General features: G+C 36.1%; 1 protein-coding gene across 1 annotated transcript; it reads right to left on the minus strand.

The window, feature by feature from the left end:
• Positions 1-4,622: 4,622 nt before the first annotated feature.
• Positions 4,623-11,412, minus strand: LOC132307167 (uncharacterized). Its single transcript, XM_059804852.1, has 3 exons — positions 11,151-11,412; positions 5,430-5,570; positions 4,623-5,286 (listed from the first exon to the last, which is right to left on the minus strand). The coding sequence occupies exons 1-3, from the start codon at positions 11,343-11,345 to the stop codon at positions 5,143-5,145; spliced, it is 480 nt and encodes a 159-aa protein (XP_059660835.1). The 5' UTR covers positions 11,346-11,412; the 3' UTR covers positions 4,623-5,142.
• Positions 11,413-15,994: the final 4,582 nt, after the last annotated feature.

Consider the following 15,994-nt stretch of genomic DNA (forward strand, 5'->3'; position numbering starts at 1 on the left):
TGTAGTCGGTCAGTGAGAATGAGATCCGTTTCGTGATCTTGCACCATTGAAACAATCTTCTGATGTGGGTGGTTGTTTGGAGCTTGCGAATCTAAGTTGGGATTTTCCAAACGTGGGTGGTTTTCTTGAGCTCACTGTTGGGTCAGTTAGATAGGTTGATGTAGCTTTATTCCGTTTTGGGTCGATGAAACTTGTCGAAAAAATTGGGTTTCGCTCGCTGGAAAGCTCGTCATCGCCGAGCACCTCCATCACAATCGTATCCTTGCGTCACCGGTGCGGTTCATCTTCTTCGCTGCCTGTTACTTCTGCAGGGGTTCTTTTCAACTAGATAATAAAACAATAATATAATAGTGATATTAGGAATACAAATACGAAGGAAAATAGAGAAGATGCTCAGTATAGGAGGAGGAGAAGAAGACCAACTATCAAGATAAAGATGGTGGTAGGGCGAGTATACAATATCTTATGACAGCTTTCTTCCTCTGGGGTTGGTTATTCTTTCATAGGACAGTGCCATTTATAGATCTGGATTCTATTGGTTATTATCCAATGGTTCCTTCTATGCATGGTCCCTCGCATGCATTACCCCCAATCTGGATTACGTGAGTAATCCTGGAGATTTAGGAGTCTGAAGGGTTTAATCCTTTCCTCGAGCCTTGTCCTATGTTGCCATGTCACTTCTCCCTTAATCAGGGGCATTAAATGTTACTTAGTTGTTGGTTGGACAAGCCTGGCATAACATTAATTGTGATTTTAAGGTTTGCTGTCATGACATGTATAATCCCATCATCTTGTTAATTGGGCCTTGCCAAGAGCGAAGACACCTCTTGACTTCTCATCCACCAATCCAAGATCCTCCTAAGTTTCCCAAACATAGATTCTTATAACACGAAGACCCTACCTTCGTCTCGTGATATACGCAATCCCTTGATGGCGAGCCCTCTAGAGCTCCAACCTTTCAAAGCAGTATTGTCTGGCATAACACTAGGATTCGAGGTATTCGAGAGTTGGTCTCTCGAGACTTGATGAGCCTGGTGTGGTGCCAAGGCTTAGGATGCTCGAGGATTAGCTTCTCAAGGCTTATTGGGCCTGGAGCAATTCCAGGGCTTGGTATGCTCGAAGTTCGATCTTTCAAGACTTGATGGGCCTGGTGTGTTATCAGGGCTTGAGATGCTCGAGGATCGTCTTCTTGATGCTTATTGGGCCTGGAGCGATTTCAGGGCTTTGTATGCTCGAAATTTGATCTTTCGAGACTTGATGGGCCTGGTGTGGTGCCAGGGCTTGGGATGCTCGAGGATCGGCTTCTCGAGGCTTATTGGGCCCGGAGCGATTCCAAGGCTTTGTATGCTCGAAGTTTGATCTTTTGAGCCTTAATGGGCCTAGAGCGATTCTAGGGCTTTTTATGCTCAAAATTTGATCTTTCGAGATTTGATGGGCCTGGAGCGATTCCAGGGCTTTGTATGCTCGAAGTTTGGTCTTTCGAGACCTGATAGGCCTGGATCGATGCCAGGGCTTAGAGTGCTCGAAGTTTAATCTTTCGAGGCTTAATGGGCCTGGAGTGATGCCAGGACTTAAAGTGCTCGAAGTTTGGTCTTTCGGGGCTTAATGGGCCTGGAGCGATGCTAGGGCTTAGAGTGCTCGAAATTTGATCTTTCGAGGCTTGATGGGCCTGGAGTGATACCAGGGCTTAGGGTGCTCGAAGTTTGATCCTTCGAGGCTTTTGATTTTTCAAATTGTCACGGAGGATTTGGTAAGGATTGTATTGACTTGTCAACATGCCACATCAGCTTCTAATAAGTGACACCCATAACTTCAAACATAGTTCATCGCTGGGCCGTTTCACCGACGACGGCGCCCAATTGCTTTTAACAATTGGTGTAATGAGAAGGCCATGCAATATTTAACTTGTTGCTGAAAAGCTGATTTTGAGGATATTAGGGATCTTGGAAAATGATTATTACTTGTTCCTGACAGACGAACCAAACTGGAAGACCACCGACGAGCAGGCGCAATACATCTTTTACTGTAGCCAAAAGTGTGTTTAGCAATGAAAGTTTCAACGAATCAAATTATTTTGAGATTTGAAATTAGAACTAGAAAAAGGAATTAAATGGTAATTAAAATAGAATTGGTGTTGGTGTTTGGAATAAACTGAATTTTGTGAAAATAAATTTATATATATATATATATATATATATAATTGTAAAAGAGAATGCGAAAGAAAAAAAAAAAAAAAAAAAAAAAAAAAAAAAAAAAAAAAATTCTATAATAGAAGAATATAAATCTTATCAATTTTTCTCAAATTTGTCAGTGATAAATTGTTTTTATTTTTATTTTTATTTTTATTTTAATCCTTTCAAATTCCATGACTCTTTAAACAAGTGAAATTCTCTTTAAAATTCAATTCCTCTAAAATCCTGATTACAAACACAGTTCATACTTCATATCAGTGATAAGAGTGATCACACTCTTTCCCACTGTGATTTGCATTCTAGTCTCTCTGCGCATACATTTCTATTTGCATGTGTAATATGTGAGTATGTATATTATGAACCAGATTTGATGCTTCTGTATATATATATATATTGGGAAAGTGCCGTGTATATATATATATATAATATAAATATATATAACCGCTATTGTTATACATCCACCTTCTTTACCGACCATGGCGCCCAATCCCCATTGAACGGCGAGCAACGAAGAAGCGGTGGTGACGGTATATATATATAGTATAACCCTGTTTGGTTACAAGCACAGTGCAATTCCAAATTATGTGCAATTCCATATCCAAATAAAATGTGATATATACAATTTAGCGAAACATGATCATTGGAGGGTAATTTGGGCATTATTATTTACCTTTTTTTTATGATGTTAGTAAAAAGTGTCTCTGATTAGCTTTGACCATTGACCGAGAGAGAGAGGTCCATGTGTGTCAAAAAAAAGTAAGGAATCTGACTGAATTTTTACAAATGTGGGGGTCTCCTTAAAGATTAGACAAACCACAAGGGGTGTAACTAAAGTTAACCCCCCAAAAAAAAAAAAGAATAATAATAAAACCAGGTTCGACTCGGATGCCCCTCAGTGCGAAATTTTCATAGAAGCTGGATTCGACGCTTTGACGCCAACTCGGTGAGTGGGAATGGTGAGTTGCGAGACTTGCTTTAATCTAACTCACCCGTCTAAACAATACTCAATTCAATTTAAATTTAATATGATTATAGTGTTTTTTTTTTTTTTTACCAGATAAGAAGGGTTATAAGTTAGATTAGTAAATATAAATAGTCGAAGTCTAACACTTTTAAAATTTACCGAAGCACCTGCCAACCAGATTATAGTAAAATATTAAAAATAACTTGGAATTAAAATTCTAAGTAAATCGTGTAAAGGCAACTCTCCGTCTGTTTTTAAAAAACGTCAACCATCACGGACAAATCAACACACAGCGATGAAAAGACTCATTTTACCCATACATATCATTTGACTCAAGTCGCCGTAAAAACACATGGACATTTCGTCTACCATATGACATGCACAATTTAAACACGGTAAGCATGAGCATCTAAGACACGAATTTCAGCACTTACACTAATTTAGCATTTTACAAGTTAAGGGCATGGTCACAAACAATTGACATTCTACCAACAAGTGAAGCATATAAAGCCAAGTTTAACACGTAGGAAATATGAATTCATCAATTTTCAGCAAAATAGCATGTGTAATTTTCTAATTGCCACGTTAGATAGTTTTGTGGATATGAAATTAGTTAATAAAAAAAAAATTAATCATTTCATAATTTTTAACTTAATATTTTTACTTTTTTTAGTATGTTGTATTTTAACACGTGCGCCTTACAATCCGTTTAATTCATTTATTAAAGAAGTTTAGACGCGTGTGTTAGAATCGTGTTCTTGTCAAAATATACCTGCCTCTTTCTTTTTGAAATGTTTCAATTTTTTTGTATTAATGTCTTGAATTTTTTTTTAAAAAAAAAAGTTCACACGCTCACTTTGCTAATTTGGAGACTCGAATCTTCATCATCCACCGACTTATGATAAATAAACCTAATTTGATCGTACTACAAATATAAACTAAACCTTACAAAAAAAAAAAAAAAAAAAACAACTTTTATTTATATAATTTGCACTTCTACTATATATATATATTAATTTTAATTATTTAATTTTCTTGTAGGAGATTTTGTTTTAATATCTCAGCTAACAATTTTTTCCTCGAGTAAGTAGCTAAAAAAGATTATCAAAAACCGATCTTCTCGTTTAATAGAAAAATCCGACCAAAAGCTAAAGAATTTGTGTCTGACTCATCATGAATATAGTCGAATTTGTTTCACTGACGAACTTTGTATCACTAACTATTTTCCGAAAAAAAAAAACTTTGTATCACTAACTCTTTATTGCAAGTATCACAACAAGAAATTAAAATAAATAAATAAATAAATAAATAAATAAATATGTTTGGTTGGAAAGATTGTTTGAAGATTGATTTTGTATCTACATTCATATGTATGCGGTCATTACTGAATTCGTGCAATGGAAAAAACAGTCAGTTCACAAGGGCAGGGTCGTACATCTATTTATTTTTATTTAAAAACAAAGAACTCTCACAATATTGCTATTGTCTTTCATTTTAAATTAAAAAGAGAGGAGATACAACTAAATCTTCATCTTCATTCCACAGACCACACAATCCAATCGGTGACTACTTTACAAACAAATCCTTTCCTATCACAAGTAACAAGATTTTGATTATGGAAATGAATCTTGACATGTAATGACCAAAAAAAAGTGGGAGAGATGCGGAAGACACAAAAATGTAAAATGTCATCAACATTCTCGACCCATCAATCGGCCATTTCTCTCTCTCTCAAAGCTTCCACTTCGAAAATCTAAAACTTCCTGGACCCATCAATCGGCCATTTCTCCCAGCTTCTTTCACGAAACGTTATTATTCTTGGAGAAGATATGCATTTAAAATAAGAAAGAGCAACCTCCATTGTGATATCCTGATCACGGTTCGAAGTAATACTGTAAATCTAACCCTCTCCGGAATTCATAATGGCGGGAGTCGTAGTACATTTCAGATGGTGTTTAGATTCACATTCAAAAGAGTGCAGTAGGCTCACATTTTGCTAGCATGTTTACGAAACAATGAATGCCTACCTTCAGCAATAATCTCCCCAGTTGCCTTGTTTCTCAAAAGCACGATTGTTCCGGAATAACCTCCTCTTTGTCTTAAAACCCTTGAGGTAATTGCCAACTCATCCTGTAAATAAGCCATCCAGAGATGTAATATGTAACACATAAACATGTATAAATCCAAATCTTATAAATAAGTGCGAAGTAGAAAGATAAAACTGTCCCATCCATAAACACCTTCAAGAGGCTTTAAGTACGAGGCTAGCTTACATTGGCATTTGCAGTTGAAAGGAATGATATCGACATGTCCACTGAAACACTCCTGGGGAGACTCTTAGCACGGACCACGACACCACCAACTTCATCAACTAGGTTCGCAATTACACCAGAAGCCAACTTTCCAGTCCTATCCTGGTAAAGCGAAACCAAAATGAACCCTAACTATCATAAGAAAATCAATAAAAGCTGTAGCCTACACAATTAGAACGTTGGTGATATAACTCGAGGCAAAATAGGTCACAAACGCATTAACCCGTTCATATTCATTCATTTTTTAATGATTTTGGATGAACCATATTTTAAATGGGTCAAAAATAGGTTGAGTAATTTTTAACTACTTAATAAAACACAACACACATCTATTCTACAGTGCACTTAACTCATTTCTCTTTCTCTCAAATTCTCTCACTCACGATCCTCTCTCTCTCTAAATTTGTCACTCATCAATACCCTCTCTTTAGAAATTTCTTCTCTTTCCTTCACTTCTCTCTCTCTAAAACGAGTCGATAAATATTGCTAAGTTTGAGATTGTGTTTTTTTATTTGTTATTAAATAAAATTTTAAAACCTTCCGGAAAAAAAAATAAAAAATTAAAAATAATTAATAAAATTAAAAATAATTAATAAAAATTAAAAATTAAAATAAATAAATAAATAATTTAAAAAATAGTTAAATAATAATAATTAATGAGTTCACGGATCATAACAGTTGACCCTATACATATAACGACCTGGACCCGTGGGTCCGAATCGTTAACCGGATCCTTACCCGAACCCGAAGTCAACTAAGTTATACCATCAATTTCTTGTGTCCATATCTGCCATACGAATCAATCTGGGTTCCAAAAAATCCTAAGACACAACCTTACAGAGAGGGTTAAATGATACAGGTCAAAAGGAAATGATCAGCCGGCTGATGACCTACATGGTCGGCCGGCTGACAAGGCAGGTTTGGTCGACTGACCTAAATGGTCGGCCGGCTGAAACGATTGTGCAGAATGTATGCTCTCGGGATTCTACTACAATGGTACATCGGTCGGCTGGTGGCAAGGTTCGGTTGGCCGAACCTGGGGTTTCAGTCGGCTGATGATGAGGTTCAGCTGGCCGAAACAAGGCTTCTCCTGACTCAACTCTCTGGAATGCAACAAAATGCACTGTCAGCCGACCGACAGGCCCTGGGATGCTGCTATGTGCAGTCTCAAAACATCAATAATGCCATAAACCCCGTATGCCAACTTGTGAGAAAAACTTGATGCTCAAAACAAGTCCGAATTCATAGCAAAATATACAACATCACACAGATATAAACGTTACTAATTTCTCAAAATATATCATCATCCTCCCATTCAACATAAGCATTTACATAATCTCAAATTTACATCAAAATACAGTCAAGTATCTTAGTTACAATACATGCCATGGTTTGCAAAATGAACACAATTTATCAAGGTTTGAGACTTTACAAAAGAATGGATCCAAATACACAAAAGATGACAAAAAATGAATTTCTAATCCTCTTTAAGCTTGTGACGGGTCGGTATCCACAACTTCCTTCCCGAGTCTTGAAAATGTTAAATTAATGGGGTAAGCAAATTGCTCAGTAGGTGGTGCCTAAGGCACACCTCTTATGACCCCGTGAATCCACATAAAGAATAAAGATGTAGAAAAGGGGATCATGCTTTACTAGGGAAATACAACATCAAATATCAAGTTCAAATGAGCAATATGGTGCTATGAAATGCAATACCGTGCTATGTCGCTCCCCATTTTCAAAATCATCCATCACTTCACAAACTGTTAATATAACCCGTCCATTGGCGACTCCGCAATGACACGAGAGAAGAATTGGCTACTGTCCCTGACCCTTGGTACCTCCGCGGCGTCATTTGGGGCCCAGATAGCTCAACCACGCTAGGGTGATTCCCTTAGTTCCATCTAGGTTACATTAACACCGCGGCCCTTTGGTGACTCCGCGGCGACCGGATTTTTCATAAAATCGCTTTAATCAAAACTTTGCCCCAAAATACCTTTTTCATTCACTTCAAATCATTTTGTCCTTTCTCTATGCCCAATGCTATGAATGCATGTTACATGCTTTGACATTACTGTGAAAATAAAAAAAATTCTACTACACAATTTAACATGCTTCCACATAACAATTTCTAGCAAGATAATAAACACCATGGCATGGAAATTAATATTTACGCATACTTTTCATACAATTTAATTAATACATATAATCATAGATTTCATCTACAACAATAATATTATTTTCAAGGCAATCAACTCAAATTAGACATGCTTGACAACAAATATTGAAAGAAAATTCACAAAGGAACAAAAAATTGGAAATTAGAAACCCCTACCTCAAAATAAGCAAAACCCCCCAATTTTGTGCCCTAGATCTCGAAATTTCAAAGTGCACCAAATGAAAATTTGCTCCGATCAAATCGTAGATCTCGACGCGCTCTCTAATTTGCCTCAAATAGCATCAAAAATCCCTCAACGGTTTGAGAGAAATCAATGATTGAAGCTTTAAAGTAAAAAGGGAAAGAAAAAAAAGAAATTGAGAGGGTGAGAGAGAGACTTGCAAGGAGAGAGAGTGAAAAGGAAAAGTGAGGCCAAAAATTGGCAATTCATCTTTTTCTAAAAACAAAAAATGTGGGCCCCGCCTTTAAATAAGAATTTTTTTTTTTTTTTTTTTCTCTTTAATTACCACGACACACATATACATATACAATTATATAAAACTCACATAAAACACATTAAATAAGATGCATGGAATGCAAATGGACCCAACTAAAATCTCCATATGCAATAATTCCGGTAGCGGGTCCAACACGGGACCGTCCGGCCCGAAAAACGGAAAAAATGCCAAAATGGCCACCCCTGCATTTCAAAGAGTCCTAGACTCAATGAAATGCTCCAACCAACTCTCGGACACAACCGGCACACTTCACAGTGTCTGGTACGCAAAAAAACAAAAGACGAAAATGCCTTGCAATGACAAAAATTTCAGAAAAATAGAAAATGGTGAAAAATGGAAACATCACGATACATTTTTCACTGAACGGGTTGAAAATGAATTTTGACCCATATTTGACCCGTCTATTTTCAACCCGATCCAACTCGCCCATTTACCACCCCTAACCCTATGATACAGAAATGTTGCAATCACACAACCTCTTTACATGTCAATGATTTGCAAGCGCTGTCGCGACTTATAATAGCAGTTTTACGTTTTGCCCATTCGCGCACCTAGTTCCATTTCTATTTTTGTTTCAGCTTTATTAACCAAACTAACATCGATTTGAGCCAGAATTTTCTTTTACTACACAAGAGACAACCTTACACCTACCCCAACCCAAAACCATAGTGTATTAATTTTCTTTTCTAACAGTTGATTATGATAAGATATGAACTTGCTTTGCAGGATTCCAAATATTTTGAGAGGTCCTAGGCGAACTTTCAAATGTGAGGCCCTTGAGTTTCACATGCGCAAAAAAGAATTATAAGAGTGCGAAATTTTAACACGATGTTTTTAAATTCTATAGCTAATATAATCGTGCCCCTGTGCATTGTGTATAAGACAACTAACTAATAACTATAAATTTATCACCACCAACAAATAATTGTGCGTCTGTACAATGTGCATAAGACAACTAACTAATAAGTATAAATCTATCACCACCGATAAATAATTATGCGTTTGTGTAATGTACTTAAGACAACTAACTAATAACTATAAATTTTTATCACCACCAATAAATAATTGTGCGCAAATTGTGCGCATGTGCAGTATGCATAAGATAGCTAACTAATAACAATAAATTTATCAATTAAAGAGTGCGAAATTTTCACAGGCACAAAATAAAAAATGAAAGAGAACAGAAAACTGTAGCTTGTTTTACATTCATTGTTTATAAAACTACTAAAATTTGATGATTACATGTGCCAAAAGTATGTAGTGATGAGGTGACTATATATATATATATATATATATATATATGTGGCTTAACTTGTAGTACTGAAGAAGTAGTGGGACTTTTAGGTTACATGTGTCATCCACTATCATATATAGTTTTCTTTCACTCTTTATATTAACTGCACTGCACTTTGTGTGTGTGTTTTTTGGGAGCCAACTACCCGCAGTGATTGATTGATCGTTGCTACAGAAGACTTGTGCAAATTAATAGAAAAAACCATTAACTTTTGTTTTGTTAAAAGCCTGCTCTTGATTTCCATGTGTTTGTACATTCTGTTGGCAAGTGCTTTGACAGTATTATTAACTGACATTCTAGCTAAGCCAACTTCAAATAACATCAATAATGGTGGTATGCATCTTCATATAAAAATAAAATAAAAATAAAAAAACCCATAATTTGGCACTTTTAAGTATGAGCATAATTTAGAGATCAAAAAAGTTAATTATTATCTCAACCCACTAGAAGAGATCCTTAATTTTCGTGGGATTGAATGTGAAAATGCAAAAAAATTATGAGGAAAAGGGGTATGGTTGCTGCTGTTGTGAGATTGGAGTGGACTTAGGGAGAGGAAAAAAAAAAAAGTACCTGCCATAGATTATGGACTCGATCGCCATGAAAGACACATGTAGAAAGGCACACATTTATTAAAATACTAAGAGAACCATAATATATTCATTCAGCTTTTGATAGCCATCACACACAGTGACACACACAAAACCCTAGCTACTTTTCACTATTGGAACAAAGGCAAAGGCCCGAATCAAACAAACCAAAGTTAGAACAAATCAAATGATGAGATCAACGAAAGAAAGAAACATTATAAAAGATCGATTCATGCAAAAGGAGAGAGAAGAGAGAAGAGAGAGAGAGGATGAACATACCTTGTCACCTGAGGAGATAGCGGAGGCTGCGCCTTGCGGAGTGTCGAAGCAGATTGTGTCGTCTGAAACTTGCCCTAACTTTTTTTTATTTTTTATTTTTTATTTTTTATTTTTTCCATCCCCTATGGGCCTCAAAATTTGAGGCCCTCTAAACTCTGCGGCCCAAGGCAACCGCCTTGGTCGCCTTGGGCCAGGGCAGGCCCTGTTGCTTTGTCCACTCCATAATGACAGAAACTTATTGCCAACATATATTTTTTAGGACTTGGAAAAAGAAAAAAAGAAAAAAAAAAAAAAAAAAAATCTTTTGGAGGAGGGGGTTGCCAACAATAAAGATAGGGAAAAATATCACACTATAATATATATCTCTCTATATATATATGTATATATATTGGTTTTTGGTTTTTGTTTTTTTGGGGTATTGTTTTATAAGAAATGAACAATGCTAGAAGAGGGGCATACCTCTGTACAAAATATAATATTTAAAATGTCAATCAATTTGCAAACAATTTAAGTTTTATTTGGTCAAGGTTTTCTAAATTTGATTTCCTTTTTTCAGGTTTTCAGAAACTTTAGTTTAGAAAATTGGAAGCTTTAGTTTATCTTTTGTTTAATTTTATGGAAATGATTTCTTTCATACATATATACATACATACATATATATAGGGTAAAAATTTGAAGAAATCTATGTGCCTGCCACCCACATACAATCATTATCAAAATTAAAGCTAAGCTGAAACATATCACACAAAAAAAATATATATGTTTGTATTGCCCAAATTTCCAAAGATGAATAAAGGGATATCCACTGAAAAGATAAATATGGGGGGATTTGGGGTTATTACTTACGGTGAGACGAGGAGGGACCTTGAAAGTACAGGCGACGAAACCGGGTTCGACTCGGTGGACTCGGATGCCCCTCAGTGCATAATATTCGTAGAAGCTGCAGGGTTGGACGCCAACTCGGTGAGAAGGAATGGTGAGTCGCGAGACTTGCTCCAGTTCTTCCTCACTCAATTGCAGACACTCTTTAGCTTTCTCCATTTGGCCTCCACCTCTCACTCAACGTTAAGGAAAATTATATCTTATCCAAAAACATGTGAAGGAGGCTTTTAAGTGTGAGGGAAGCTTACATTAGCATCTACAATTTAAACTTACGAGATCCCAAACATGACCCACAGCAAAACCAACTACATCAATTGCACCATTTAATAAGTCGAGTTTAGTGAGAAAGTGTTGTATTTTACAGTGTTTTTTTTAACTTAGATCAGAACAAGTGTTTTGTAACATGGTGTTCTGAAATGAAAACAAAATATGTTTGGGACGAAAATTAATTTTGAAATAGAAACATGGTAAAATATGTTTGGCAGCATTTTTGACCTTCTAAAAATATTCCTAAATTTAAAGATATAGGTTTTGATTTTTTGAATAATCTGAAATGTATGCCTATATGGTTTTTTTTTTGGATGATTAAAATAAATTAATTTTCCAACTGATCATCAGAACAAAGCCATCAAGAAACAAATCATTAGATCAGGGCCGGCCCTGGCCCAAGGCAGTCGCCTAGGGCCTCAGAATACAAGGGCCTCCAAATTTAGGCCCATGTATGATAGGCCACAAAAAATAAAATAAAATTACAACCAAATTTTGCAAATCAAAATTTATAGGCCATGAATGTTGGGCCACCAAAAAAAAAAATTTATAATTGCAACAAAGGGCCTCAGGAATGATAGGCTACCAAAAAAAAAAAAAAAGTCTAACCAAATGCAGCAAAAAGGGGTCTAAAAAAAAAAAAAAAAAATTAGGGCAAGTATATCACTTATATATAGAGGGCCTCACATTTAAAGTCTGCCTAGGGCCTCTCAAGATTTTTTCAATTTCAAGGCCGGCCCTGCATCAGATCTATGCCTTTGCAGCTGAAAGGAGAGGCAAAATATACATAAATACATACTATATATATATATATATGAACTACAAAATCATCTATGATAATAACTATTATGAGATAGCTTGATTAGTTGATTTATAAATAAAAAATTATACACAAATAAAAAATTTCACAAATGAAAATTTCAGAGCTTGATTTCACCAAATACGATTTAGTTTGCAAAATATACACAAATAAAAAATTTCACCAAATACGATTTAGTTTGCAAACAAGAATTACAGAGCTTGATTAGTTGATTTAGAAAAAAAAATTAAAACAAAACCCATACACACAAGTTAGCAGTTGCAGAGAGAGAGGGGGGCAAACTTGAGAGTTGAGAGACAGCGGCTGAAGCTTGCGAACAGCAAACCAGAACTGGAACAGCGGGCGATGGAAACTGAAAGATATGGGTTTTGATTTTTTGAACAATCTGCAATGATATGCCGATATAGGGGTTTTGATATAGGTAATAGGTTTTGAACTTTTGATTCTTGCAGACAGATACATAAACTGAAATATATGGGTTTTGAACTTCTGATTCTTGTAGATTTTGTAGTTTGTAGTTGTAGAGAGAAAGAAAGAGAGAGGGCAAGTTCAGAGTTAAGAACGAGAATAGAGATGGAGGCGAGTTTTGAATTTCTGATTCTTGTACATTTTGTAGTTTCCAATTGCAGAAAGAGAGAGGGCAACTTAAGAGTTGAGAACGAGAATAGAGATGGAGGGGATTGGGAGGCTGAAATGATTTGCCCTAAAAAAAAATTATTTTTGTTCCTTCCGCTACAGTCACTTTTGTAGCCCAAATAAACTCGGAACAAACGAGAATACCAAAATGTTGTTTCAATTTTGGACCCAAAAATCTGGAGTGTTCTGGTACTATTGAAAACAAAACAAGCTGGCCCAAACATATTTTGTTCTCAAAATGGACTACTGTAGCGGGCCTGAAACATTACAAAACAAATGGGAACACTTCCCAAACAGGCCCTAAGCAATATCTCTACTTTTTCTATGTTCTCGCTCTACACTTTCTGTCTGATCAACTTCGTCTTCCCTATCCGGTTTCTTTTCCTTAACCCCTTCCATGGGAGTGGGGAAGTGCCATTTCTTACCTCCCACGGGTTAAAAAAACTTGGCACGTATCAATAGGTTCGCTCTGTGGGTGATTTTCACGTCGTTTTTGTTTTTGTTTTGTTAGATCGGCTCCAATTTGGCTTGTTTGCGGCTAGATTGGGTGGATCTAATGTTTTCTCTTCGGCTAGATCTATTATCTATGTCAGTTTTTGTTGTCCCTAACTTGATTTTATTTTGTGCGGAGTTTGGGTGGTTTTTCCCCTGTTGGAGACCCCTTATGGATGTAACTTTGGAATTGTTGCCATGATGATGGCCAAACCTTTAGATCACTTCCGTTGCTACTCTTCTTCTTTGGTGGTTTCTGTTGTTGAACTATGGCTCTTTCTCAACAAATCTAGAGCTTGTTCTTCATTTTCTTGTTTTGCTTCATGATTTGTATGCCTTTATTGGCTTGACTTTTTGCCTCTCTACTACCATTGATGGCTTGGCCTTTGTGCCTTGGCGATGAAAAAAAAAAAAAAAAAAAAAGAGTTTTAATATTTTATTATTATATTGACAATGAATAAATTATCAAATTATGTGTGATGATTTATCTTTTATAAGTTCAATATAAGAAGGTTAAATTGGTAATGTTATACAAAATAGTACTTTGAGTATCATTAAAGAGAGGAATATTGACTTTGAGTAGCATCATTTCTTGAATTTTTTCTCCTTACTTACCATAATACAAGGGTTAATTGCGACATTTATTTTGGGCTACTCAAAAAAGGAAAGGGGCATATTTTTTTAATTTAGTTCAAGTTAATCAAGTACATATCAAGTTTAAAAGGTTAGTTTAGAAAATTAGAAGCTGTAAATATATAATCATTAGGGTTCGCAATTAAAGCTAAGCTGAAACAGATTGCCACTTAGTGCGAAATTTTCATAGAAGTTGGATTCGCGAGACTTGCTCTAATCTAACTCACCCGTCTAAACAATACTCATTCAATTTAATTTGAGTTGATCTTTTTAATTTATCATATCATTAAGGGTAAAGTGCATATAACCCCCCTTAATCTTTCAGCAAAAAACACAAAACCTCCTTAAACTAAAAAAAATGCTCCCTGATCTATTAAAAATGTATAATTTAAGAACAAAATGAATAGTCTTTGGCATTAGAGGTTACCGAAGATGTTTGATTACAAAATTACCCTTTTATAAAAGGACGTCGTTTTAGTGTTTGATTGGCTCCTATTGCTGATGTGTCAAACAAATTGTGAACAACCAATATTATTTGGACAACTCATTATCACTTTACCAAAACTTCAACGCCAAACAGAGTCAGCGCCGAACCCAAAAATCAACCAGTCCATTACAACTAAATAGAATAACCCTGAAAGTGAAGCTTTGAAACCCTAACTCATCCATTGCAACACCAACATAGCTACTGTACGAACCTCCCCCCTCCTCCCTCTCTATCTCTCTCTTCTGTCTAACCTTTTTTTCTTTTCTCTTTCCTTTTCATGGCCTGCAATGGAGGCACTGCTCCGGCAGTAGTCATCAGCGTCGCAAAAAAGCGACCGAAAGGTCGCGGCTACGTAGGTGCATCACAGCTTGGAAAGGTCGACTTCATGGCGACCCATGTCCAAAACTACTGCTCAGCGACCTTGTGCCGCTGTGGTACAAGTCTCCAAGTCACCGGACGGTGAAATTAGCTATCGTGAAGAGTAGCGACCTTGGGTCACGATTTGAAGAGGGTTGCATCGCTTTCGCTGGTCAGCAACCCAATAATTTTAGAGAGGGACGATGACCATGGGTTGCCGTCCGTGGTGGTTTCTGGGTCGCGCTCCGGCAACCTGGTTATACGAGAAGATGGTAGCGTTGTGAAGGTTGCTACTTGGTTGAAAGCATCGGTTTGTTGCTCTTTGCAGTGACCATAACTCTGCACTGTACCATCGTTAATTGTCGAAGGAGGAAACAGGTCACCGATGGTTGGAGCGACTGGTTTGGGGGTTTATTACTCACTCTCTCTCACTAATAAGGGCAAAATTGGCATTTAAAGTTTATAGCACAGGTCACTTGCCTCACGTGCCTCTTTCACAGATAAAATCAACCGGAAAAGTGATCCCTGGGTTTTTTTTTTGCGAAAATAAAAATAGTTTAGGGAGTCTTTTGTCAAACAAAAAAAAAAAAAAGTTCAGGGAAGTTTTTAAGAAGAGAGAATAAAGTTCAAGTGGATTATATGCACTTTATCCTATCATTAATTTGAATTCAACGTGATTATAGTAAAATATTAAAAATAACATGGAACTTATTTAAAATTCTAACTTAATTGTGTAAAGGCAACTCTCCATCGTCTGTTTTTTTTTTAAAAAAAACTTTTATCAAACAAAAAACTAACACACACCCCCAAACAATGCATGTGTGATGAGATGGAAATACTCATTTTACCTATACATGTGATTTGACTCAATTAGCCATAAAAACACACGTTTTATAACAAGTACATAACATGGCAACTTCACATAAGCATCTAAGACACGAATTTCAGCATTTACACTAATTTAGCACGAGTACAAGCTTGAATTTACAAGTTTTTTTTCCCCGAATAACTTGAATTTACAAGTTAAGGGCATGGTCACAAACAATTCACATTCTACCAACAAGTGAAGCATATAAAGTCAAGTTTAACATGTAGGAAATATGAATTCTATCAATT

The sequence above is a fragment of the Cornus florida genome, unplaced genomic scaffold, assembly GCF_030987335.1.
Source record: "Cornus florida cultivar Cherokee Brave unplaced genomic scaffold, ASM3098733v1 CherokeeBrave_3.0.0_Hap2_Chr05, whole genome shotgun sequence".
Lineage (NCBI taxonomy): Eukaryota > Viridiplantae > Streptophyta > Magnoliopsida > Cornales > Cornaceae > Cornus > Cornus florida.